The following is a 24486-nucleotide window of genomic DNA, read 5'->3' as shown; positions in this document are numbered from 1 at the left end:
ATTGAAATTCAAATTTCATAATTTCTAACTTATTTTCAAAAAATAAGTTAGAATGTTAAGTTACATAGTTACATAAGTTACATAGTTTAACTCTTACATTTAGTGAAAATATAACTTTCTTCTAGCCAGGGCCTAGAAGAAGTTGAACCTAATTTTGGCACCAACTGGAGACCTCAAGGCGCTGACTTATGCAAATCTAGTGGCTAGGCATGCTCAGTAGAAAGGGGTTCTATAATCCTAATTGCCAAGCATACTCAGTAAAGTGGAATTTATACTCATTAGATAGCATAGATATGTATTAGATAGAGAGACTATAAAGTTGAATCCTGGCAGAAGGCAGGGTTGTTGCTCACTTTCCCAGGGCCAACCCACACTTCGCTGGCTGAGGTGTATATGCTTTCTTTTGTAAGACTTACTTTTGCAAGCAGCTGCTCATTGTCTTGAGCCAGCCTGCTCATTCTCTTGAGACACCTCAGGGCTCTGCCTCCAGAAGCCCCATAGCTGGAGCTGGGCTCCCTGGTTTCCCTCTTATGGCCTCTCCTCACCCCTTAGAGGAGGGACTCTGCATGAAAATCTGTTGTTAAGGTGAGCCCAGCTTCCCCCTGGCCATTGGGGGAAGAGGAAAGGCCCCTTCAGCTGAGTTGTACCTAGACCACTACCCACCTCAGAATGGGGTTTAGGGGGGAAGTCACACTGGGAGGGGACCTCCAACAAATCAAAGTGTTCTTCTGAATCTGGGTCATCCGTCAACCTAAGGGCCAAGAGAGCGCCTGACCCAGGAGGTCTGGGGGGAGTGCTCACCTGCAAAGCTTTCTGGGCAGAGAGCACAGGGCAGCCGCAGTTTCTCAGCTCTGTCCTAGGACACACTCAAGACAACCCAGGCCTCCAGAGCTTACCACTCAGCGCTCCCTGCTGGATGCAGCGTCAGGGCCTTCTTGGGACTCCACAGAAGGAACTCTGGAACTGGATTACATGAGCAGAGGGGCTCTGGTGTTGCCTCCCTGCTGACTATTTGAAACCTTCAGATCCAACCTTAGCCTTAGCGTTATAACTGGGGTCTATGTGGAGAACAGACTGTAGGGTTGCAAGGTGGAGGTCAGGGAACCAGGAGGGAGGTGGGGGCTTGGATCAGGGTGATGGCAGCCAAGACAGGGAGGATTGAATGGATCTCCAATACACACACAGTGCTGATTTAGGATGGTTTGAAAACAATTTTTCTTTTTTTCTTTTTTTTTTTAAAGATGACCGGTAAGGGGATCTTAACCCTTGACTTGGTGTTGTCAGCACCACACTCAGCCAGTGAGCGAACCGGCCATCCATATATGGGATCAGAACCCGGGGCCTTGGTGTTATCAGCACCGCACTCTCCCGAGTGAGCCACGGGCCGGCCCTGAAAACAATTTTTCAACTGCAAAAGCAATATGCATTCAGTATGCTCCTCAACTTATGATGGAGTTACGTCTGGATACACCTATCATAAATTGAAAATATCGTAAGTCGAAAATACACTTTCAATTTTGAAAGGAAAATAGAAACAGTTTAGTCAGGCTTCCTTGCCTCTTATCAGGCAGGACACGATTTAGCATATTTTAGCACACTCACTGTGAACTAGTTATATAAGTAGTGTTAAAAAAAAAAAAAAGAGTGTAGCTGCATATGTGTGCTTATGTAATCCTTGGCTTGTGGCCACCATTGTGTATTTGTAATATAAAAAGAGACAACCGCTCTGAACTGCAGGGGTCAGTAGAGCAGGGAGGACTGGCAGAGCTCATGTCTGTTGCATCTCAGGCGGCCAGAATCTTCTTTCAGTTACTTGACTCGCAACCTGCACAGGATGGGGCAGAGGGATCTGTGATTCGAGCCTGACAAATTTACAATAGTTTCAACTTACAATGGGCTTATCAGGATGTAATCCCATCATAAATTGAGGAATGAGAAAGAAAAACAATCTAATCAATCCAAGTTCTGCTACATTTCTCAGGCCCAGGAAGATATGGCCATGAAGCCTCAGTCACATCCCCCTCACCCACATCCATATAATTGCTAGAAGCAGCAGCTTTCCAGTCCAACTAGCACCTCTAAGGGTCATACATTATCCAAATGTTATCACAAGCTGTACGATGCAACCCTCACTTTCTATGTTGTAACTTTCCTGGAATTTATGATGCTAAAACAATGGATAACCAATCAATAACACGTTATTTTAGTGGACCAATGTAAACTTTCAGCAAACAACTTTGGAACTACCCCCTGAAGAGCTCCTTTTCCTTTAAATGTTACTGATCTCTCTTTGTTCTGCAGAGCACATTTCTCAGGGTGACCTGACCAATACATGTCCTGGGCTGCAGTCTCTCATAACAGGCTCAAATTAATCCCTTCTTTAGGTATTTGGCCTCAATTTCTTTTACTTAGGTCAGCAGGAGCATCTGTATTTTGAAGACAGTGATGCAGGATTTGCAGATGTGTAACAAGTGCCAGAAAGAGAAGAGTCAGAGGAGTCCAGGATGCCTCCAGGGCACTGGGCCTGAGCAACCAGGAAGAGGGAGTTGCCATTTTGAAGATGAAGCACCTGCCAAGCAGCGCGTTTGGAATCAGGATTTCTGTTTGAAAAGTGAACTCTCACTGTGACTTTGAACTCATGGCACTTCCGAACCTTATTCGCCCATAGAATTTTTCTTTTTCCTGAACATCTATAGGGGCCAGTATTCCGATAAAAGCAGGTTGGGAAAAGTGTCTACAAGGGGGTAAAGGAAATGTGTGTATATTATTATTTAAAAGATATTAAAATAAGGTCATGAAATTATGTTAAACCTTCAATATCCTAATGCTCTAATACAAAAAATTTTATCTTTCAATTCATCTTCCAGATATATTTACACAGATCATTCATTCATTCCACAAATGTTTATAGCATCGAAAGGAGCCCACTTATACAGACATCTGTACTTTTCGATTATTTTAATACTGACAGCATATATGTTTTCATAACAGTTTTCATAACGATTGTAATAATTATTATCATAATTGGCTCTCTGGGGCGGGGAAGAATCCGGGTGGAATTTTCGGGGACCCCCTGCGGTCCGCGGCGTGAAAGACCAACTCCCGGGCTTGCCTCCGGAACGCGCGAGCCACGGAACCCGCGGACGCTGACGCGAGGGAGCCGGGGGCAGACGCTGGCATGCTGGACGCGGGGACGCCAGAAGCGGCCGGACCCGGAAGTAGGGGTTGCCGGTGGCTGCCCCGGGAGCGGGAGCTGGAGCAAGAGCCGCGGTGCGGCTGCGGGTGAGCGGCGGGAGGTGGGGCGCCCGGCGGCTCAGGGAAGCAGGAAGCGCGGCCTTTCTTTGGACGTGTTTCCTGAATGCTGGCCGGGCACAGACCACCGAGCTGGGGTGCGGGAGAGGGACCCAGGCCGGACTCTGCATTCTCGCTGCTTTTTATCTGTCGGGCGTGACTCTTCCCCGGGGCTTGCTGTGGGAGTTCAGGGAAGGGGTGATGGGCCAGCGCTTAGCCCAGTGCCTGGAGGGAGCAGGCGCTGCGGTTAAAGCTTCTTCATCGAACCTTTTCACTGCTCTTTGAGGTGAGTATGTGTTGTCCGAATCTCACAGGTAAGGAAACAGGCTCAAAGAGGCCGTGCAGCGGTCGGGAACCAGGTTGGCGCTGTCCAGGCAGGTTCCACCCTGCCTCTTGGGCCCCGGCTTGGTCTTGAGGGTGCCCAGGTTCTCTCGCCTATTATACGGAGATGAAGGAGCGTACATTTGTGAACAAATTAGCTAGAATCCAGGAGCAGTAATTTCTCGCAGAGGTGAAGGGATGATGATGACCTCGTCTTGCCTCATTATCCCTCCCGCCCTTGGGAACAGGACTGAGGCCCTCCCAACTTGGGTTTGATGGCCAGTGAGCACTGGGGTTCCTAGAGTCTCGACAAAGGTCACCTGACACTTTAAAGAAAGTAAGACTGTTGGTAAGATTAAATAACGTGTGTTTGTAGCTATGGCATGCCTAGTATAAAGGAGGGAGTGTAAGAAATAATCATTTCTTTACCTCTTTTCCTGATTCTGTAGATATTTGGTAAAGTTCTGAGGTGGGAAGTCCTAGGACTCTTAATACTGTTGGGACCTCTGCTAGGCCTCCACTCACCAGCTAAATCCACTGTCTCTTTAAAGTGTCTCCCAAAGGACACACACCATTGGTGGTATAGCAGACTAACCTGCTACTCCCTTTTAAATTTACTTTCACTGTTAATTATAGCCTCAATTTGGGGTGTTTGTTGTCAACACCCCCTTAGTACTTGTTAATCTCCCTTTTTGAAATAGGAGGACAAACTGCAGTCTCAGAGCTTTGCTGGGCAACAAAATTGAATTTGATACATCAAGTAGGTTACTGTAAAGAACCCATTTCTGGCCATTTTTATATACAGTCGTGCCATATAACAACATTTCCATCAACAACGGACCACACATACTTGACAGTAGTCAGAGCCATAGGTTACACCATATAGCCTAGGTGTGTAGTAGGCTATACCACCTTGGTTTGTGTAAGTACACTCTATGATGTTCACATAATGAAGAATGTATCCCTGTCCTTGAGCGATACATGACTGTATTTAAGCTTTAAGAAAAAAAGCAAAAATTTAAGTGAATGATAGTGTCAGTAAGTGTGAAGGTGGTTTATAAATGAAGTTTTGTTTTGTTTTGTTTTAATTTTTTTAAAAAGGATGACCGGTAAGGGGATCTTAACCCTTGGCTTGGTGTTTGTGTTGTCAGCACCATGCTCAGCCAGTGAGCCAACTGGCCATCCCTATATAGGATCCAAACCCGTGGCCTTGGTGTTATCAGCACCGCACTCTCCTGAGTGAGCCACAGGCCGGCCCTATAAATGAAATTTGCAAATCATTACTTTCAGGTTTTGTCCTCATTGGTATACATTTTGAAATAGGAGATGTGCCTTAATGGATAAATAGGGAGGCCCCAAGATTAATCACAGAAAATTAACCACAGTTAAGACTGCAGAAGCCTTTTGAGAGGTGGGACCTGGTGCAGTTAAAGAAAACTATACCGGGCTGGAAGTAAGTAAGCATGAGTTTCAGCCTCAACTGGACAAACTTCCCAGGTGACCTTTGGAAAATCACTTTCACTGAGTCTTGGTCTGTTCTTCTTTGAGATGGTTGTACCAGATGATCGCTAAGACTCCTTACCCCAGGATTCCATTGTTCCATACCTTTAAAGGACACAATGTGTTTTTTCCAATAAAACAGTGGTACTCAGAACGTTACAAAGTGCCCATGCAGTGCTGAAGTATAAATTTATATTCTGTACAAGTATAGGACTTGTATTTTTTTAGAGCCAAAGCTACTGAAGACAGGTGCATATCAAATGTGAATAGCAAACTGCACAGTCTGACAGGCGAACAGGCTATCTGAAATTGGGACAGGAGCAGGCAGGTCACATGTGCCTTTGTGTGCACCTCCCTGTTCTTGGATAAATGAGTTTATACCTTTAAGATGCTAAGGCAAAATATTTCTCTCTGAAGGGACTTCTCAATCTGTCAATTTATCGAAACACTTAGGAACTTAGTTGTGTGGTGGAGATGTAAAATTTTTAGAAATTTTGATACCATGGGGAAAAGAACATTGAGAAGAAGTATTTGCAGTACTCTTACAGATTTAAAGTCAGTTTTTAAATTTTAGAGATCCAAAAGCATTTTTATTATTCTCTTTGCAAGACAAAACTTTTTTCCTACTTTGGAAGGGACAAGAAACATGGAAGCCCTCACACACCAGTCTCCCTCTGCTGCCAGTTTTCCCTTTTGGGCTCTGACATCTCTGGGTGGGAGAAGGGGAGTCCCTGGGTCTCCTTTAAATCTCACTTCTGGGCCTCTGATTTTGGTAGAACCGAAATGTTCCCAGATGGGGAGCACAGGCTGGGTGCAGTTTCCAGGAGGGGGTCAGAGCAAGTACACTGATGAAAAAAGTATCCTAGGCAGTGATCTGAAGGCAGGAACAACAAAGAAACACAGGGAGGGAGGGCCTGGGGTGGGGGCACATAGCAGCGTGGTGGAAGATGCAGCTGGAGCTGTCATTAGGCAGTGAGCTCACCTGCAGACTGCCATTGCTGTCATTCCCTGAGATTTCAGCTTTTTCTCTGGGATGATTGTGTATTTAGAGGAAACATCCAAATATTTATTTTGGGGGCCGAGCCCGTGGCACACTCGGGAGAGTGCGGCGCTGGGAGCGCGGCAACGCTCCCGCCGCAGGTTCGGATCCTATATAGGAATGGCCGGAGCACTCACTGGCTGAGTGCCAGTCACGAAAAAATATATATATATATATTTATTTTGGCAAAAAAAGCAAATTGTTGTTTTATGCAGGGCTGCTTTCTCATAAAGATTACTGATTTCATTGTGGTCCTGTAGTCTCTTACAGGATTGACAGCCCCTTTGGTGAAGGTGGTTTTGTTGGCATCCTTTTTGAACAATGCCATTTACAGCCCTCTTTTATTTTTCTGGTTTCATTTTTGTCTTTTTTTTTTTTTTTTTTTTTCTGACCGGTAAGGGGATCGTAACCCTCGGCACAGTGTGGTCTGCACCACGATCAGCCAGTGAGGGCACCGGCCATCCCTATATAGGGTCCGAACTCGCAGCCTCGGCGCTACCAGCGCTGCACTCTCCCAAGCAAGCCATGGGGCCAGCCCAATTTTGTCTTTATTTTTAAATCCATTGTCTTAGTTCTTTTGATCAGTCACAAAGGAGGAGTCTTCAAAAAGTTCACGGAAAGATTCATATTATCTTTTTATTTTTCCATGAACTTTTTGAAACATCCATGGCATTAAATGTAAAACATGCAAAAGGGAATGTAATGAGCAGGAGACTCGCCCCATCCCTGACCTCCAGTCGCTAACACCCACCCCCTCCGCACCCCCACAACTGCGTTGACTGTTTGAGTTCTACCCAGATACATCTACTCCTTGTAAACAAGTGCGTATGTGTGTGTGTGTGTGTGTGTGTGTTACATGCCCAACTTTCTTTATGTAATTTATCTCAGCAGGCTGGTTTACATTAATATTTACCAAGCAGATGCATTCTTGCTAACTGCTACAGGGTGTTCCATTATACTCATATAGATATGCCATACATTTTGTTAACTGATTCCCTGTTGTCAGACACTAGGTTGTTTCTAATCTTTCATTATGAGTGATAATGCTCCAGAGAATTCCCCAAGGGGTGTGTTTTGTCACAGGCGCTGCAGTGTCCAGTGGCATCCCCTGGATGCAGCCCTGCCCCTACCCTCCCTACCACGCCACCAACACACACACACATATCCACTCCCCAGCACCGCAGGGTGAGTCCCAGGAGTTCAGGACCCGGTGTTGCTCAGTGCTGTATTCCCTATACTGAGGACTGGGCCTAACGTAGTAGGTGCTCAATAAAAAACTGGACTAATTGAATTCTTTACTAGAAATAGAATTGCTGGGGATGTGCACTTGTAGTTTGAGAGGTATCACCAAATTGCTCCACATAGAGGTTGTGCTTTCCCACGTTTGTTTGAGTTTGCCTCTTCCCACACCTTCATCCTGAGCTGTGTGCTCAAACTTTGGGTCTTTGCTAGTGAGATAAACACATACTTGTTTTAGCTCTAATTTTCTTTGACGAGTGTTGTTGGACATTATTTCACATCGTAAAGGGCTAACTCCTAAAAATAAGAAAACAACAATCTAGTTGAAAAAAGTGGGTAAAAAATTGTGAATAGGCCGTTCACAGAAAAGGAAACCAGCTACATCTAAACATTTTTCAGGTGCTTCTGAGTTTTGAGTGACTTTGGTTTTTCTTTTTTTTTTTTTCCCCTTCATATTGAGATTATTTTAAAATAATCATGTTTTCTTATAATAATTTTCTGGTTTTGTTTTTTTACTTAAATCTTTGCTAGATCTGGAATCTGTTATTGTAGGAGTTATGAAGTAGGAGTCTAACTTTATTTTTTTCCTAGAAGGATGCCCAGTTGTCTCAATACAAGTCTTTTTTTTTTTTTTAAGGCAATGCTATATTTATAAACATTAATGCGATATTTACGATGACCAAGATGACAGAAAGGGTCCGTGTGGATTTTGTTTATTTGGCTAGCAGGTGTTAAATGTCATGTATGAGGCACAGAAAGCTGATGGAAATGCCAGCAGCGATTCAGACATTAAGCCACTTGTGTCCTATTGTAGAGATGAGGCAGTGACTTGACTGTGACATGATGTGCAGTGGGTTGGAACAGAGACCTAACCCAAGAGCCGCAGACACAGGAGGAAACAATTCATCCAGCCAGTGGGTGTTGGGAGAGCTCTTTAAAGAAGAGTTAGCACATTAGCTGGGCCTGCGATCAGTCAAGCTGCACTCGCTTGGAAGATGAGTGCACTCGCAGGTGGAAGAGCCAGCCCAGGGAGGAGGCCAGGTACCCACCTGCCCCAGACCATAAGTCCAGGCCTATTGGCTTCAACATCTTCCTAGTATGGATTTAGGGACAAAATTGACCTGAGATCACTGGGGCCACTTCACCTTCCCCCAAAACGAAGCCAGATTCCCAAGGTCATCTCTGAGCCACTTCAGTTGATCTGAACAGTTGTTTCTATGTCAGATGTCTTCAGGTTTCCCTAATTTTATTTTTTCTTGCCTTAGGGTGTTTTGTTTTGGTTTTGTTTTTGTTTTTAAAGTGAGTTTCCTCGTTAGTGGTATAGATTCTATTGGAAGCATTGCTGTTTTCTGAGCATCTTTTCTTCTCTTTAGGAGTCAGCATTGATAGCAGTGCTCAGCTGCAGAAGAGAGTTTCTGAGCTTTGTCATTGCCATTGCCCTGAAGAGAGTGTGAAAATCTGAGGGCCAGACAGTTTGAGACAAGATGAAGATTGTGCTCATGGTTGCAGAAAAGCCATCATTGGCGCAGTCCATTGCCAGAATCCTCTCTCGAGGTAGGAAAGACCAAGCCTAAGCTTTCCTTCAAGCCTAAGCAATAAACTTTCATCTGTATACCGCCCCCTCCCCCCTGACTAAGTCTGATGAGCCATGCCATAGGCATAGTCCTGCTGGACACTGACCATGACCTCTGGACCTTTGACTTAGCTGCAACCACAGCCCCCGCACTTCACATCACTCACAAGTAACTGATAGGCTGAGCTTGGCCACAGGCACTCCTGAGACACCAGAGAGCTGGAACAGGAAATGTCTGCCCCTCTCCCCCCAACTCTGGCCACTGGGATGGTTGGTAGGGTGCCGTTTCCCTTCCTATCTTTGAATTCCCTCCATATAGGAAGGGTATTTGGATGCTGGGTACTCAGAGAGTGGAAGCCATCCACTTTGACCTCTCCCTGGTCCAGTAGTTGGTGGAGGAAGAGACCCTAGTACAGCTGAGAAGCCATGGTTTGAAGAGGAGAGGAGACCTGAGAAGTGGTACCTGGTCCCCAGAAGCCAAGAAAGTTCAGCTGAGGGACCATCAGTGGACAGGGTGAGAAGACACCATGGGATTTGGTAATTAAGAGGTCCCTGGTGACCTTTGAGTAAAGCTTGAATGAAGTGAGACAGAATCGAATTGAAGAGGGAAAACAAAAATACAGAAAAAGAGCCTGAGAGCATCTGCTCCTGGCTCCCAGCTGACCCGCGACACTGCTTCACAAGCTCGCTGAGCTATGTGGTTTACAGAGGCTGTTTTTCCCAAACGCAGTTAAGTCTCTCAGTACCCAGTTACCAGCAGCGGCCTGAGGAATGTTATCACTGACTTCTCTGGGGAGGGAGGGACCTGGACCTCTGAGAGGCAGCATCCAGTCCTGGGGTCTTCACAGCATCTGCAACTTGGCAGGAGCAGCCATCACTGTGTGCGTCTCTCCTCCCCAGGGAACATGTCCTCACACAAAGGACTGAACGGCGCATGCTCAGTCCATGAGTACACTGGAACCTTCGCTGGCCAGCCAGTGTGCTTCAAGATGACATCTGTCTGTGGGCACGTGATGACCTTGGATTTCCTGGGTAGGCCCCCCCATTCCACTGAGTGGAGCCCTGCACGGTGCTGCCCAGTGTCTAGCTGGAGCCAGGAGAACGCCTCTGGGCAGAGAAGTGTGTCCAGAATTCATGAGTCAGGAGGCCAACAGATTGTGGAGTGGTGACTGGGGGTCCCTGGGTGAGGTACCCAGAGCCCAGGCTCTGATGCTCAGCACCCCTGAGGGTCCCCATCCCAGAAGCACCCCTGTACACCTTCCTATGCAGATGAGGTGGTGGTCCCTATCTCAGGAAGGGCCTGGCCCATGCAGGTATCTAGGAGACGGCTGCTGCTCCTGGTGAATTGACTGTTGTCCATCGGTCATTTGGTGTCCATCATTGTCATCTTTGTATCATTATTGTTATCCATTAACTTGGAAGGGTCAGCATAGTGACCCACCAAGTCTAGTTGCAGGGCTGTGTGGTTGACAAGAGTCTGACTCTTACTCCGCTAGCTTGCTGGGGCCAGGTCAGTGACAACCTCTGTGAGTTTCCTTTTCTCAAATGTTATGACAGTGCCATCTGCTTCCCAAGACTGCTGAAGATTCAGTGTGACAGTGAAGGTAAAGCCCTTAGCACAGGGTCTGGCACACAGCAAAGTCTTAGTAGTTGTTCTTGCTGCTCACTGTCGACAGTGATGACAGTGAGGGCAATTGAGTTGTGTGGCCAGCATTTGGACCACAAGCTTTATCTCCAGCCAGCAGGAGACCCCATTCTCCCAGGCTGCAGGAAATGAGGCCCAAAAGAAAGCCAGAGGGCCAAGCATGCCAGAGCTGGGCCTTATGTAGAGAAGCAGGTAGAGGTGCTGGACATGGAGGCCAAAGAGGCTGGCCCCCCATAAGGAGCCCCATCAAGTGCTAGGTGGAGGAAGAGGATGACAGAAATCCAGGTTGGAAGAGACAACGAGGGCACAAGGGCATGATTCTGTGTTCTGGCAAAGTGAGCCGGCCCAGGAATGGCAGTGCTCCCAGCCACAGAGAAGGTCCCAGAAGCAAGGACGGAGCAGCAGCCCTGCCAAGAGCTTGCTAGGCTCTAGTAGGTGGCCAGGGTGTGACATCAGCTCAGCGGCCCAGTTGAAGGAAGGCCAGGTGGGTGGGGGTTACCCAAAGGCCTGAACACACCTCCTGGCTCTGCCTCTGACTGTCAGGCTGACCCTGGGCAAATCATCCTCCAAGCCTCACTCTCCTCATTTGAGATGAGACCACCATCCTCCTGGGGTTTTGACACTCACTATGACTGTGGTTTGTAGGGAAATATAACAAGTGGGACAAGGTGGACCCTGCAGAGTTGTTCAGCCAAGCTCCAACAGAGAAGAAGGAAGCCAACCCCAAGCTCAACATGGTGAAGTTCCTGCAGGTGCGTGCACACTGGGAGCCATTCTTGCCCACCATTATTTGAGTCCTTATTCGCATCTTAAACAGAGGTCTTTCGGCCCGTTCTGTGAGCACCCCCTGCTGGCCCACGAGGTACCTTCAGGCCTGGCCCTCCTTACAGTTCAATTGGTCAGCCTGGGCACCAGTTCACTCAGTCCTGGAGAGCAGGCATTCTGCTTTTGAAATTGTTTGATCAGGATGGCTATTTTTTCCTAATTTTAAAACATACATACACATTATGGAAAATATAAATAGAAAGAAGAAAAAAACATTCATAATCACACTACCCAAGACGACCACTGTTAACATTTAGGGTTATTTCATTTCAGCCCTTTTTCTATGTAGTTTTTGGGGTTAAGAACATATTGCAGCTATAATTTTTTTGTTTGTTTGTTTGTTCAAAAAAAAAAAATAGCAGTCCTGAACTAAAGTTTTTTTCTGAGAGGCTGAGCTAGTCCCACTGCAGCCAGTTGCATGCTCAGCCCGGGCCTAGTCCTCCTGAGGCTTGGGTTCCACTTCTTGTCCCTGATGGGGAGCACTGCAGGCAGGAGCTGTAAGGTGCGGGACTGGGGCCTGTGGCAGGTGCATGTTAACTCATGTTATGTGGCAGGTGGAGGGCAGAGGCTGTGACTACATTGTGCTGTGGCTGGACTGCGACAAAGAAGGGGAGAACATTTGCTTTGAGGTAAGAAGTATGGACCCCACTTTGGTCCTTCCTTTTGGCCTTTTGCTACCCACCCTGAACTGATGCTCACAGCCACACCATTCCCGGGGCCAGAGTGGGGAATAAACTATATTGGCTTAAAAATGCCTTTCCCCCTTTATTTTGGAAATTTTATAAACACTTTAAAATGCATGGATCCTACTAAGGATGATCGAGTGTTACTTCACTTCCTGGAAAAACATGGTATGAATGAATGTAGAAAGGCAGAACTTTTTGGGTGGGCACAAGTTTCGGAATGGGGTTGTCTCAAGGAACAGGTTGCTTTTCGGCATCCTGGGCCCATCTTGGAGCTTCTTGGGGACCTTCAATTGAGGCTGGTTGATCCCTAGCCTCAGCTCCTTTCCCAGGCCTCATTCTTCTCACTTCCTGCCTTCCAGCATCCTTTGCCCCACCCACAATGCCCTCCCACCCCTCGGGACCCTGCCTGTGGAGAAACAGGTGGCAGCTCCCCATGCACCCCATGCTCTGTGCTTACCTTGACTGCAGAACCCTCACACCGGTCATGACTGTTGGTCTCACCTGGTGCCCCTCAGGCTGTGGTTCTGTATGAGTCACCCCCATGCCTCTGTACCCCCAGTTCTCACCGGGGGCCTGGCACACCTCAGGGCACAGGAGATACTTCCAGTGAGACAGAGCTGGGGCAGCTGGTGTTCCAGTGCAACACCATCAGTACACTCATCATGCTCTGTACCTTCCCAGATACCCCTCTCCTGTCCCCTCCCCTGCAGGCTGCTCCTCCTGGAGGCCTTTGCATCTTGGGGTGGAGAATGGCAGCAGCTTGTGGGGCTTTCTCCCTTCAGAAACAAAGCTACCTCTTCCCCGTAAGGAAGCTGCACGGCCAGGCTCCAGCAGTGACTCCCCTCCCACTGCACGGCTTTCTTAGGACCCCTGCTCTGCTTCATCTGTCCAGACCTCCACCCACAAGCTGGGGCGGCCTTCCCACTCTTGCCCATTCCCTTTTCCTCTTTGTTCTTTTTTTATTTCTGTGTCTTTTCTCCAGTCTTTTAAAAGTTCCACCCCCCCCCTCCAAGCACTCCCTCCAGCTAGAAGGAGGGGAAATGGGTCTAGTAGGATGGATTTGAGAACATGAGGTCCCTTGCGTGCTTGGCATTAGCATTCCTGGTTTGGTGGGGTGAGAGCAGAAGGTAGAAGAGAGAGGGCAGCAGCTGCGGGCCGTAGTAAGAAGGAGCTGTTTGAATATGTTTGTAGACAGCATTTGGCAGGGGTGTCGTGGAGGGGCTGAAGTTTCTGGAAGGGGAGAGAGATGGAGGAAGGCCTGAAAACAGAGTTAGAGGCAGAGGGACCGGGGGATTGCGCATGTGCCAGGCCTCACAGTTGAGGTGTGGGGCGGGAGGTAGAGACCTTGAAGGTGATCACAGATTGGCTGCACTTCCCCCAGGTCCTTGATGCTGTTCTGCCCGTCATGAACAAGGGCCACGGTGGCGAGAAGACAGTGTTCCGGGCCAGGTTCAGCTCCATCACGGACACAGACATCTGTAATGCCATGGCCCACCTGGGCGAGCCTGACCACAATGAGGCCCTCTCGGTGGACGCCCGCCAGGAGCTGGACCTGCGCATTGGCTGTGCCTTCACCAGGTGCTGGCCGCACCGCGTAGGCAGCCCCAGCCACCCACGCCCTCCCTCCAGCCATAGCGCCTGCCTTTGCAGTCCTGATCTGTGGCCTCTGGGCCTTGGATCCCAGGAAGACAGCAGGCAATTTTCACCATTTTAAAAACCTGAGGAAAATTGTATATTTAGCTGACATAGATCACACAGGCCACTGCTTGATAAACAGAGTGTGTTTGTCTACACTCCAGGGGTCCTGAGGAAGAGTGTGCAGCAGACGGAATAGAATAGAAGGCTCCCTGGCCCGAGGTGGCGGGAGCCTCTCTCGCTTGCTCCGTCACTGCACACACAAAATTTCTCCCTGAAGGCCACATGCCCTCTGCCTCTTCCACTGTCTTCTAAGCGGGAAGCAGCCGCCTTGTGCCCCCTCCTGCACACTCCACCCCTAGCCCTGGGCTGGACTCCCACAGTGTTTAACATTAGAGTCTTGAGTGAATTCATGACCAAAGTATCTTTCTCTCTCCTACGCCACCCATCCCCACCATTCCCTCTAGGTTTCAGACTAAATATTTCCAGGGGAAATATGGTGATTTAGACAGCTCTCTCATCTCCTTTGGGCCATGTCAGACTCCTACCCTGGGATTCTGCGTGGAAAGACATGATAAAATCCAGTCCTTCAAACCGGAGACCTACTGGGTGCTGCAGGCCAAGGTTCCTTTCCCTTCTCTGTTCATTTTGGGGCTTTCCAGGGTGGGGGTATGGATTCTGAGAGACTTTCATCATCATCATCTCGCAGGCCCCAGGCTGAGGGCACAAGTGTGGGCAGCTGTACCTGAGAGTGGTCTGGTGCCCAGGGAAGGGGACCTGCAGCTTTCACGGGGGCAGTGGGGCTAGACTGGGCGTGGGTGCATTGGATTTGCATGAGTGGGAAGGAGTTCAACTCTGGCAGTGTGGGGTGAGGTCACCCTGCATTACCCAGCTGCTACAGTAATCAGGTCCAAGGGCTGGACTGAGGCCACTGGCATTTAAACTTTTTAAAAGTCCTAGAACTTTTTCTTCAAATAAAAGCCTCCACAGAAGCTCGTCATAAGAGTTAAAACATAACAGAAACCTGCCCTGGTTGACACTGAGCTGGGGACCCCTAGATGGGGCCACACCTAGTGCTGGCCAGGCCTTGGGGGTGAACAAGGATGGTGTGAGAGGTAGAGGCTCAGAGGCTTCTTGAGGACATCTGTCTCAGTTTCAGCCCACCCTCTTGAGACAGTCTGCCTGTTTTCAGGTGGAGGAGGGGGCTGGGTGTCAGCTGCACACCCGAAAAGGTACAGCTGTGAGACATTAGAGCTAGGATTGTTTTACCCCCAGACAAGGACTAACTTCATCTGCCCTGATTCTCTGCCCTGGCGATGGCCTCACCTAGATACTTTTTCTTGTGTGTTCACCTTTTATCCTTCTTCCTGCAGGTTAATGCTGATAAAGACAGATCTCTCCTTTTGGACTGGGACCGAGTGAGAGTGTTCGACCGGGAGATCGCACAGATGTTTTTAAATATGACAAAGCTAGAGAAGGAAGCCAAGGTGCACCTGCTTTACCCACACCTATCACATTTGCCTTGGGTGGACCTTGGAAGCCTCTGGCTGGAGGAATAGGTTGTAACCCAGGGCTGTCTTTCTCCTGCTTTCTGAAACATGGACATCTTTTTGGAAAGGGGAATGGTTATTCCTGCATCTACTCCTACTGTGATATTTCTGCCCAATGTGATAGCTACAGTGTACTACATGCCCACTCCGTACCAGGCACCATCCACACCTGTGACCCTGCCAGGCGCCTTCTACTCTCTCCTTTCCATGTGACCCAGTGGGCCTTATCTCCTTTTGACAGGACTTCATTTCTACCTCTAACAGCTGTAGAGGGACCTATGTGCACATCGATGAACTCGCCTGAGGTCACACAGCAGGGCACGGGCCTGGGATCTCACCCTTAGCTTTCATGCATTTATTTGTTGTGTTTCTTACTCGGGGTTTTTGTGAATTGGAAGGACATACTGCTAGGCTGTTAGGAAAAGGGTGATGTGACCTGACAAGGGGCTGGCTGCTCAGGGTGAGGCAGGTCTGAAGCCATCGTAGTAAATGCCCTTACAGCTATGACAGCTACCAGAGTCATTGAGGCACAGCCTGGCCCCCTTCAGCTGCCTTCTTCCTGTCCTTCCCCAGTCTTTCTTACGTGTCCTCTTGCCCACCCATGCAGTTGTCTCAGGCTTCCAGAACTTCTAATGCTGGTGCATGCTGGTAGCACTGATCACATTCCTGCAGAGACACCATCTCCACCTCCAGACCTCACCCCAAGTGATCCCAGCCTTCGCTACTGCACATACACAATTATCCTCAGTGTGAGCACCCACGTTTGCAAGTGTGGAATCCAGAAGGCACTGCCCTAGCCTGTTTACATGGATTGGCAAGGGCAGTATCCTCGGGCTGAGTTGTGTGGATTGTTTTGGTCGTAGGCAAAACAAAGAATTGTCTCTTCTGACAAGTGTTCAGTCCAGAGATGGAAAGTGGTAGCACAGCCCTTAGAAGTATAGCAACATTTAAAAATTGTGAGATTTCACAAAAATCCTGACTTGCAGCTTCTCTTGAGAAATCGGAAGATGTAGCAATACTAGAGGCCCAGATGACAGCCCTCACACACAGAGGGCAGCAGGCACTGCCCCGAGACAGGCCCCACTTGCCATCCACAGCCTGGGCGACATTAGCTGCTGTAGGATTTGCATCTGCTGCCCCTTTTCCTGACTCTTCCCATTCCTCCAGGTTTTCTTTTTCCCCTTCATGGTCCTGAATAAAATATTCAGTCAAATCTTCAGACTGCTGGGAAGAATGAGTATGAGAAGCAGGGAGACCAAAGGAATGAAACCAGACCCTTTGCCTACATATCTTGATTTCTTCTTCTGTGGCTTCTTCTCCCTTCCAAAAATCACTCAATGTGTCCCATCTTCCAGGTGGAGGCCACAAGCAGGAAAGAAAAGGCCAAGCAGAGGCCCCTGGCCCTGAACACCGTGGAGATGCTGCGTGTGGCTAGCTCTTCTCTGGGTACGTAGGCGTGTTTCTCTAAAGCCCCAAGAGACTTCTTGAGGCACGTGGGCAGTGGCCCACTCAGCCACTACTCTCACCTGTGCTGAGCACCCCTCCCATGCACTGGTGCCGAGGCTTAGAGAGGACCTGAGCTTCCTGCGGATGTTATTTCTTTAAGTTCCAGAGTAGAAACAAAAACAGGAGAGAAGATCTCATTTCAAAGGATTGTTGGTTAACACTCAACAGCTTTGAATTTATGTGGGGAAACAAACTATTTCATAGTATTTGTTGTCCAAGCAGTTGCTGCCAGGACTGAACGCATGGAAGGCCACCCTCAAGGCAGGGCCCTCACCTGTCCCTGGATCAGTCGAGTCCCCTCAGAGGCATTAAACTCTGGAATTCCAGCTCCGGAACCAAACCCTGTTCTAAATCCCAGCCTGGCCACTTCCTTCTTTGTCCCGAGCCTCAGTTTCCTCATGAGAAAATTAGGTGACGATATTACCTAGCTCTGGGTTGCGGTAAGGATTAAATGATGTGAAATAGCACATTTTTTAAATGCAGTGGTAATGCTGGCCACTACCTGAGAGGGACATCCTGACGGTAGGGTCCCGGAGCAGCTTTTGCTGGTGTAGGGAAGAGGCCCATTCAGGTGTCGCCTGCTGGGAACAGGTGCGAGCACCATCTCTCTGAGCCTCATTTCCTCAGTAGCAAGAAGGGGTTTTGGCTGGCAGCTGGTTGTCTCTGGGCATTAACGGCCCCCTGCAGGGAACTATGGCAGTGTTCTCTCCGAGTGGCGCTTCCAGGGTCCTTGGAGGGCAACCATGCCATTGAGTGATGGCTAGCTGAGCACCAGCCTCTGCTGGTCTTTAGTGGCCCAGAGTGCCATGAGGACAGAAACACCCAAGTGCTCAGAGCTGAGGGCATGTGGTAACTCTTCCATCGTTGTCAGTCGTCATAGCAGGCATCGGCAGCCCCCATGGTGTGGTTACGGGTCTGTGGCCAGAATGTGGGGGAGAGGTGTTCTGAAGGCCACATCTGCTCACCACCACCACCAGCACTGTGGAGCAGAGCAAGCAGTATTTCCCATCAGGCCCCGTCCTGGGTGCTTCAGCCGTGCCCACCCAGAGCCACCCTTCCCCTCCAGCAGGTGCTAAAGCCTGAGCACGCAGGCCTGGGGTCAGGCACCTGGCCATCCTGTGTTCGGGCTAGCTGAGCCTCCTCTCTCTCACAGGCATGGGGCCGCAGCACGCCATGCAGACAGCAGAGCGACTCTACACACAAGGCTACATCAGCTACCCGCGGACAGAGACCACCCACTACCCCGAGAACTTTGACCTGAAGGGCTGTCTGCGGCAGCAGGCCAACCACCCCTACTGGGCCGACACAGTGAGTAGAGACACCCACACCTGCACACATCTGGCACCAAGGCCTCAGGAGCAGCTCAGGCACTTTGCCCAAACCCAGGGCTGGTGGGAGGGCGGGCTTACCCACACTCGGACTCTGCTATCTTCTCTCCCTCAGGTGAAGCAGTTGTTAGCAGACGGCATCAACCGCCCACGGAAAGGCCACGATGCTGGCGATCATCCCCCCATCACCCCCATGAGGTCTGCCACAGAGGCCGAATTAGGTATCAGGTGTCCCCCACTCCACTCTGTCCCAACACACGCAAGCCCCCAGGGAGGGAACACAAGCAGCTGCAGCAATGAGGCACTGTTGGACGGTGTCAGGCCCCGTTGACAATGTGGGGGCTCCTTCCGCCCCCACCTGCCCTGGCTGTGGCAAGGGGAGTCACCTGGAAGTTGTGCTCCATCGCCACAGGACTAGGGCAGGAGTGAAGTGGTGGCAGCAGGCACAGGTGGCTGGTCAGGGGGAGGCAAGTGGAGGCAAGTGACAGGATGGGACCAAGGCAGAGAGTGACAGGGCTGGACAATGGGAGCACCTCCTACCTCCTCCGGCCTGAGGCAGTGCTCGTGGCCCACGTGCCGGGAGAAGGCATATGAGGAAGAGTGAGCAGTGTGGTGGAGACAGCAGCCACTGTGTACAGTCTGAGTTTGGAGCCACAGTGACATGTCACTAGATAGCTGTGTGACAGGCTCAGCACCTGAAGAGCATTCCCACTGGAAGCATGTGCAGGAGGTAATGGGAGCTGTGGCTGTGAAGGAACCCCCAAGACACGGAGATGTGCTTTCCCTTCCTGTGCAGTTTCCTCCCTCCTTCCTGGGGCTTTGGAGCAGGCTGGCCCTGGCATCCCACCCTGAGGACTTATCAGTAGGGCCCTGCTGCTCAAGTGAGAGTGCTGGGGGGTCCTTAGAGCCAGAGCCCCTGGCTGGGCTCACAGGTGACCAGCCCCAGGCCTGTTGCAGGGGGTGATGCATGGCAGCTCTATGAGTACATCACCAGACACTTCATCGCCACAGTCAGCCACGACTGCAAGTACCTTCAGAGCACCATCTCCTTCAGGATTGGGCAGGAGTTCTTCACCTGTTCGGGGAAGACCATCATCTCACCAGGTAAAACTGCGTGTCCCAGGCCACCTCCTCTCCTCATCTACAGAGACAGACAGAATGTTCTACGTTGGATCCAGGAATGGGAGGCCAGGTAAGGACCCTGAATGGCAGTGCTATGTCTCTCCAGGCTACACAGAGATCATGCCCTGGCAGAGTGTACCCCTAGAAGAGAGCCTCCCCACCTGCCAGAGGGGTGACACATTTGCCGTGGGCGAGGTAAAGATGCTGGAGAAGCAGACAAACCCGCCCGACTACCTGACTGAAGCCGAGCTTATCACGCTCATGGAGAAACACGGCATCGGTGAGTGAATCCCCCCAGGACCCCAAACTCAGCGTTCCCATCTCTAGGACTGGGCCCAAGAGTCTGTATTTGCAAAACTGCCAGGTGACCCCCTATCTTCCCAACTCAGCACCCAGTGAAGGGACCAATGTCTGGTAACTGGTGGCCCAGCGTGTGGCCAGCAGAGCTGGGCAGGCTCACAGCAGACAGCCCCTCACAAGGGCTCCATGTCGGGACCTGGCCTTCCCCATGAAGGCCGAGATGCACCCTTGTGCACTGCAGGGCCAGCACACACTGACTAATGCCCACAGGGCTGAGGATTGGCCCAGGATGCCAAACAATTCACAAAAGTCAGATCAGCATCCTCCCAAGTCTACAGACAGCTGAGGTCTGTCTTGGTATCAGGCTCTGGTCCTGCTCCTTCCAGGGCCTACAGTGGGTGCTGTGGCTTGTGGGTATAGCTCACCAGCATGCTCTGTCCTTTCCTGTTAACAGGACAGCCCTGCTCTAGCTTAGGGACCCTTCCATGTCGTGTTTCTGGCAGTCATACACAAGACAGTTGTCTGGACCCACTAACCAAAAGGAGCTGCAGTTTGTGACAGTGAAGAGGGCTTTTGTGTTGCCTTCTGAACAGGAAAGTGGTCAAGGGTGGCCCTGTTGAGAGGTCCACAGGGCTGTGTCAGAAGAGCTGCCACCTGGAGCTGTGGCTGAGATACAGTGGGGCTGCAGAGCCCCACACGGGCACAGTGCTACTCAAAGCACTACCACAGCTGGATTCAGATCCCAGCCTTGTGCCCAGAGTCGCAGGACCTCAGCAGGCTCCTCAGCCTCCAGACACCAGCTTCTTCACATGTGAAATTCTTCCTTGTGGAATTGCTTTGGGAAGATGGCAAGTGTGCAATAAGCATCGTCTTTTTCTCCCCCTAGACCAAGGCAAACCGTAGTCAGAAAGCCTCAACTTTAACTTTGCTTTCTCTGCCAAGGAGCCTCCTCAGGGCAGAGGAGGCTGCAGCCCTGGACCTGGGAACCTGCCCTGGGGGTCATGAGGGACCCTGGAGAGAGGGAGGAGTCAGGAGACAGGAAATGGGCAAAACATCTCTGTATTCAGGGGACTGGGCCCAGGTTCCAGGAGGGAAGTGAGTACCACAGGATCAAGGCAGGAGAGGCCAAAAAGGTCACATTTAACAGGCAGTAGAATAAGCTCCATGACCTTGACAGAGTTCCCTGATCTCTCTGAGCGTCTGTCCTCAACTGTAAAGCAGAAACGAGCACCTCATGTTATGAGGGCTGTCCTTGGGTTCACAAGGCAGTACATGAAAGGCATGTGGTGCAGTGCCCCACGCAGCGCAGGGGGCACTTCAGGCACAAAGCTCTCCCTCCTCTGGGAGGCCAGGAGCAGCCAGGGAGGGGCCAGAAGCAGGGACCCTGTGACAGGTGAGGGTGAAGCTGGGCCACACATCTGAAAGGGCATGTCGAAGGCAGGCTGAGGAATACCAGGGCCTTGCTATGCATTTCAGGGACAGACGCCAGCATCCCTGTGCACATCAACAATATCTGCCACCGCAACTATGTCACCGTGGAGAGCGGGCGCCGGCTCAAGCCCACCAACCTCGGCATCGTCCTGGTGCACGGCTACTACAAGATCGGTGAGTCCCTCTGTCCTGCCTCCCAGGGCTGGCTGGGCCTGGGTCCTTGCTAAGGTGCTTGCCTGCTCCGGCCCATGGAGGTCCCACAGGGGTCTGTGGGAGATGGAGAGGCAGACCTGGCTCAGGGATAACCCGGAGCACATCTGTGATGTGGTCTTATATGCAGGATGTCCCTGGTCACTGCACAAGATTTCCTGGTGGGAAATCAGGAAAGGCCTGCAGACATAGAAGCCAGCCTGGTACCATCCAACTCTGTGGACGGGTAGCCTAGGGAGAGGCCTGGAAGACTGGTTAAGCTGGAGGGGTGGGCAGAGCAGTGGCTCTTGCCCTGCCTGGTAGGGGTGTCATGGCCCCTGGGTGTGAATACTCACAGCAGCATCTGCCCCCCTGCCTGCCGCAGATGCAGAGCTTGTGCTCCCCACCATCCGCAGTGCGGTGGAGAAGCAGCTAAACCTGATCGCCCAGGGCAGGGCCGACTACCGCCAGGTCCTGGGCCATACCCTGGACATCTTCAAGAGGAAGTTCCACTACTTTGTTGACTCCATCGCTGGTAAGGCCCGCCTCTTCTGTGCCCTCACCAGAGGACCCTTCGTCGGGGCCACCAATACTCAGGGTTCTGGGGGCCCCCTCATGAGACCAGCTCCAGATCTGGACTCCAGGCCTCTATGGGTCAACGTGATGGTCCTCCTCCCTAGGTTATTGTCAGGATTAAAGAGCAGGTGCATCCACGCCACTCACAGAGCCAGGGACACACATGTCTCACAGACGGAACCACTGCTCTGCTGTTCTGTTGCCGAAACAGGATCCCCACTGCACTCAGGGACATGTTCACGCTCAGATCTCTGGCCATGCCTGGTGGCCTCTCCCCCAGTCAACACAGTTACCCCAAGCCATCTGTTGGGCAGGTGGGCTGCTGGAGTCCGCTCTTGGAGATGAGGAGGGACATGAGTCTCTTCCACTCTGCTTCTTCCCAGGCATGGACGAGTTGATGGAGGTGTCTTTTTCGCCTCTAGCAGCCACAGGCAAGCCCCTTTCACGCTGTGGGAAGTGCCACCGATTCATGAAGTACATCCAGGTAGGTGGGGGTGAAGAGCTGTGACTGCCCCTCTGGCCTGCAGCGCCTGTGCGCTAACTCAGACAAGCCACATCACTTCTTCAGGCCTCTTTATTGTCAGCCACACAGGAATGATATTCTTTGTCCTGGTTGTCACACAAGAATGATTGAGAGGCCTAAAGCAGCCTTGCCAACAAACACCACAATCTCCCCATGACCCCAGGAATGCATAAGCCATTAGGCCACTTAAACACATACTGTCCATTTTTTCCTAACACCACAGTTCTTGCTATCATGAGTATTAACATCCATGCAGGGATTTTAGAACTGCCTTTCTCATGGGTGGAGCAAGTGTCCTGAGACTCCTAGCTGGGAAATGTCTTATGGACTCTGTGTTACCCGTTGCAGATTCTGTATCTTGTTTTGTGTGTTATGTGGTGCCTACTCTGTAACATGAGGGGAACGAGGGCAGTGGGAGAGTCGGTGGCCCCAGCAACCCTCGTGCCCCTCCCTGGCATTGCTGCAGGCCAAGCCAAGCCGTTTGCACTGTTCCCACTGCGATGAGACCTACACCCTCCCGCAGAATGGCACCATCAAGCTCTACAAGGAGCTCCGGTGCCCACTGGACGACTTCGAGCTGGTCCTGTGGTCCTCAGGCTCTCGGGGCAAGAGCTACCCTCTGTGCCCCTACTGCTACAACCACCCGCCCTTCCGAGACATGAAGAAAGGTGAGTGCAGCATCCCCCATCCCCGGCCACTCCCTCCTGAGCCTGGCCTCCCCGTCCCTGCTGGGTCCCTGCGGTCTCTGTTCAGCATCAGCCCCTGCCTCACACCATGCTGGACTCTAAGGGGACCCCTCACCCTGGCACTGAGATAAGAGACCTCAGAGTGTATCTGGGGCACTGCTCATGCATCAGCCAGCCAGTCTGCCACCCTCTGCCCAGGTCACAAGTAGGCAGGCTAATCTAGTCCACTCAGTCAGGATCTGGGCAGGGTTGTAACTGTGTCCCCTTGTGGACTGGGGTGAGTGAGAGGATAAGCGGGCGGTGTGCCCTCAGTGTCCGCTGCTGTTCTCTCCTTGTGCTTGTTACTGGAGAAAGGCAAGTGTGTGTCTGGGCAGGGCAGAGAGCAGCAAGCCAGGAGCCTGAAGGGGGCCCAGGGCCCAGCGCACTCCCCAACAGCTGTACCAGCTCCTTTGCACCCACTTGGCCTCGTGCGGTGTCATCATCCCACACTGCCCACAAGGAGCCAGCAGGAGTGAGGTGTTCGCCTACAGGGTGTCTGGAGAGAACCCTCAGGGGTCACAATCTGCATTCAGGCTGCCAGGAAGAGTGAGGCTCTGTCCCTGCCCTCTGGCAGCTTCCAGAGCAGTTGAAGTCGCATGAGGCCCAGTGACATCAGGACCACATGAAGCTGCCAATAACCAGCTGCAGAAGCAAGGCAAGGGGGGATGGGCTCAGCTGGAATTAGCTGGGCGGGGAGGTCTCCAAGTCTGAGGAAGTTTCAGATATGCAGAGAATGGAGGTGATGGCAGCCTGGGGACATCAGGAGCCAAGGGTTCCCATGAGCAGGGGTGTTCTCAAGAGTGAGGCCAAGAGGAGTTCGTTCTGCTGTGACAAGGGATCCAGGGGTTTGAGACACTGAGCAGGCCCCTGGGGCTGCAGAGGGGAGATGAGCAGGCTAGTGTGCTTATGAGGCTCCCCTCTCCCCGCCAGGCATGGGCTGCAACGAGTGCACACACCCTTCCTGCCAGCACTCGCTGAGCATGCTGGGCATCGGCCAGTGTGTGGAGTGCGAGAGCGGGGTGCTGGTGCTGGACCCCACCTCAGGCCCCAAGTGGAAGGTGGCTTGCAACAAGTGCAATGTGGTGGCGCACTGCTTCGAGAATGCCTACCGGGTGCGGGTGTCCTCCGACAACTGCAATACCTGCGAGGCTGCCCTTCTCGATGTGGACTTCAACAAAGCCAAGTCCCCACTGCCAGGCGACGAGACACAGCACACAGGCTGTGTCTTCTGTGACCCTGTCTTCCAGGAGCTGGTGGAGCTGAAGCATGCAGCCTCCTGCCACCCCATGCACCGTGGCGGCCCAGGCAGGAGGCAGGGCCGAGGGCGGGCCCGGGGCCGGCGGCCCCCAGGGAAACCCAACCCCAGGCGGCCAAAGGACAAGATGTCAGCCCTGGCAGCCTACTTCGTATGACGGCCAGTGAAATGCTGTGCAGATGCCTCACAGTGGTTGTCCTTTGGGCCGCTGAAACCATTAAAATGCA

At 51.3% G+C, this 24486-nt stretch overlaps 1 protein-coding gene across 4 annotated transcripts; it reads left to right on the top strand.

Annotated features, from left to right (window-relative positions):
• Positions 1–3216: 3216 nt before the first annotated feature.
• Positions 3217–24486, top strand: TOP3B (DNA topoisomerase III beta). 4 transcript variants are annotated; one of them, XM_063085833.1, is made up of 18 exons: positions 3217–3282; positions 8764–8944; positions 9864–9995; positions 11254–11360; positions 11988–12062; positions 13501–13697; positions 14222–14378; positions 15128–15241; positions 16660–16750; positions 17964–18118; positions 18254–18359; positions 19096–19242; positions 19367–19540; positions 21037–21165; positions 21566–21715; positions 22140–22240; positions 22746–22947; positions 23935–24486. In XM_063085833.1, the coding sequence occupies exons 2-18, from the start codon at positions 8875–8877 to the stop codon at positions 24414–24416; spliced, it is 2589 nt and encodes an 862-aa protein (XP_062941903.1). In that variant the 5' UTR covers positions 3217–3282; positions 8764–8874; the 3' UTR covers positions 24417–24486. The 4 variants fall into 4 exon arrangements, with proteins under 4 accessions (XP_062941903.1, XP_062941906.1, XP_062941904.1 ...); XM_063085834.1 differs by having other exon boundaries at positions 3243–3577; XM_063085835.1 differs by lacking the exon at positions 3217–3282 and adding an exon at positions 9283–9477 and having other exon boundaries at positions 8902–8944.

This window comes from Cynocephalus volans, chromosome 2, assembly GCF_027409185.1.
Source record: "Cynocephalus volans isolate mCynVol1 chromosome 2, mCynVol1.pri, whole genome shotgun sequence".
Lineage (NCBI taxonomy): Eukaryota > Metazoa > Chordata > Mammalia > Dermoptera > Cynocephalidae > Cynocephalus > Cynocephalus volans.
This window is presented reverse-complemented; position numbering and strand designations above follow the sequence as displayed.

Coding starts and splice junctions, on each gene's coding strand:
- TOP3B (XM_063085833.1), top strand. CDS start 8,875: ATGAAGATTGTGCTCATGGTTGCAGAAAAGCCATCATTGGCGCAGTCC. Junction 19,541..21,036: donor CATGGAGAAACACGGCATCG/GTGAGTGAATCC, acceptor TATGCATTTCAG/GGACAGACGCCAGCATCCCT. Junction 22,241..22,745: donor GATTCATGAAGTACATCCAG/GTAGGTGGGGGT, acceptor GCATTGCTGCAG/GCCAAGCCAAGCCGTTTGCA.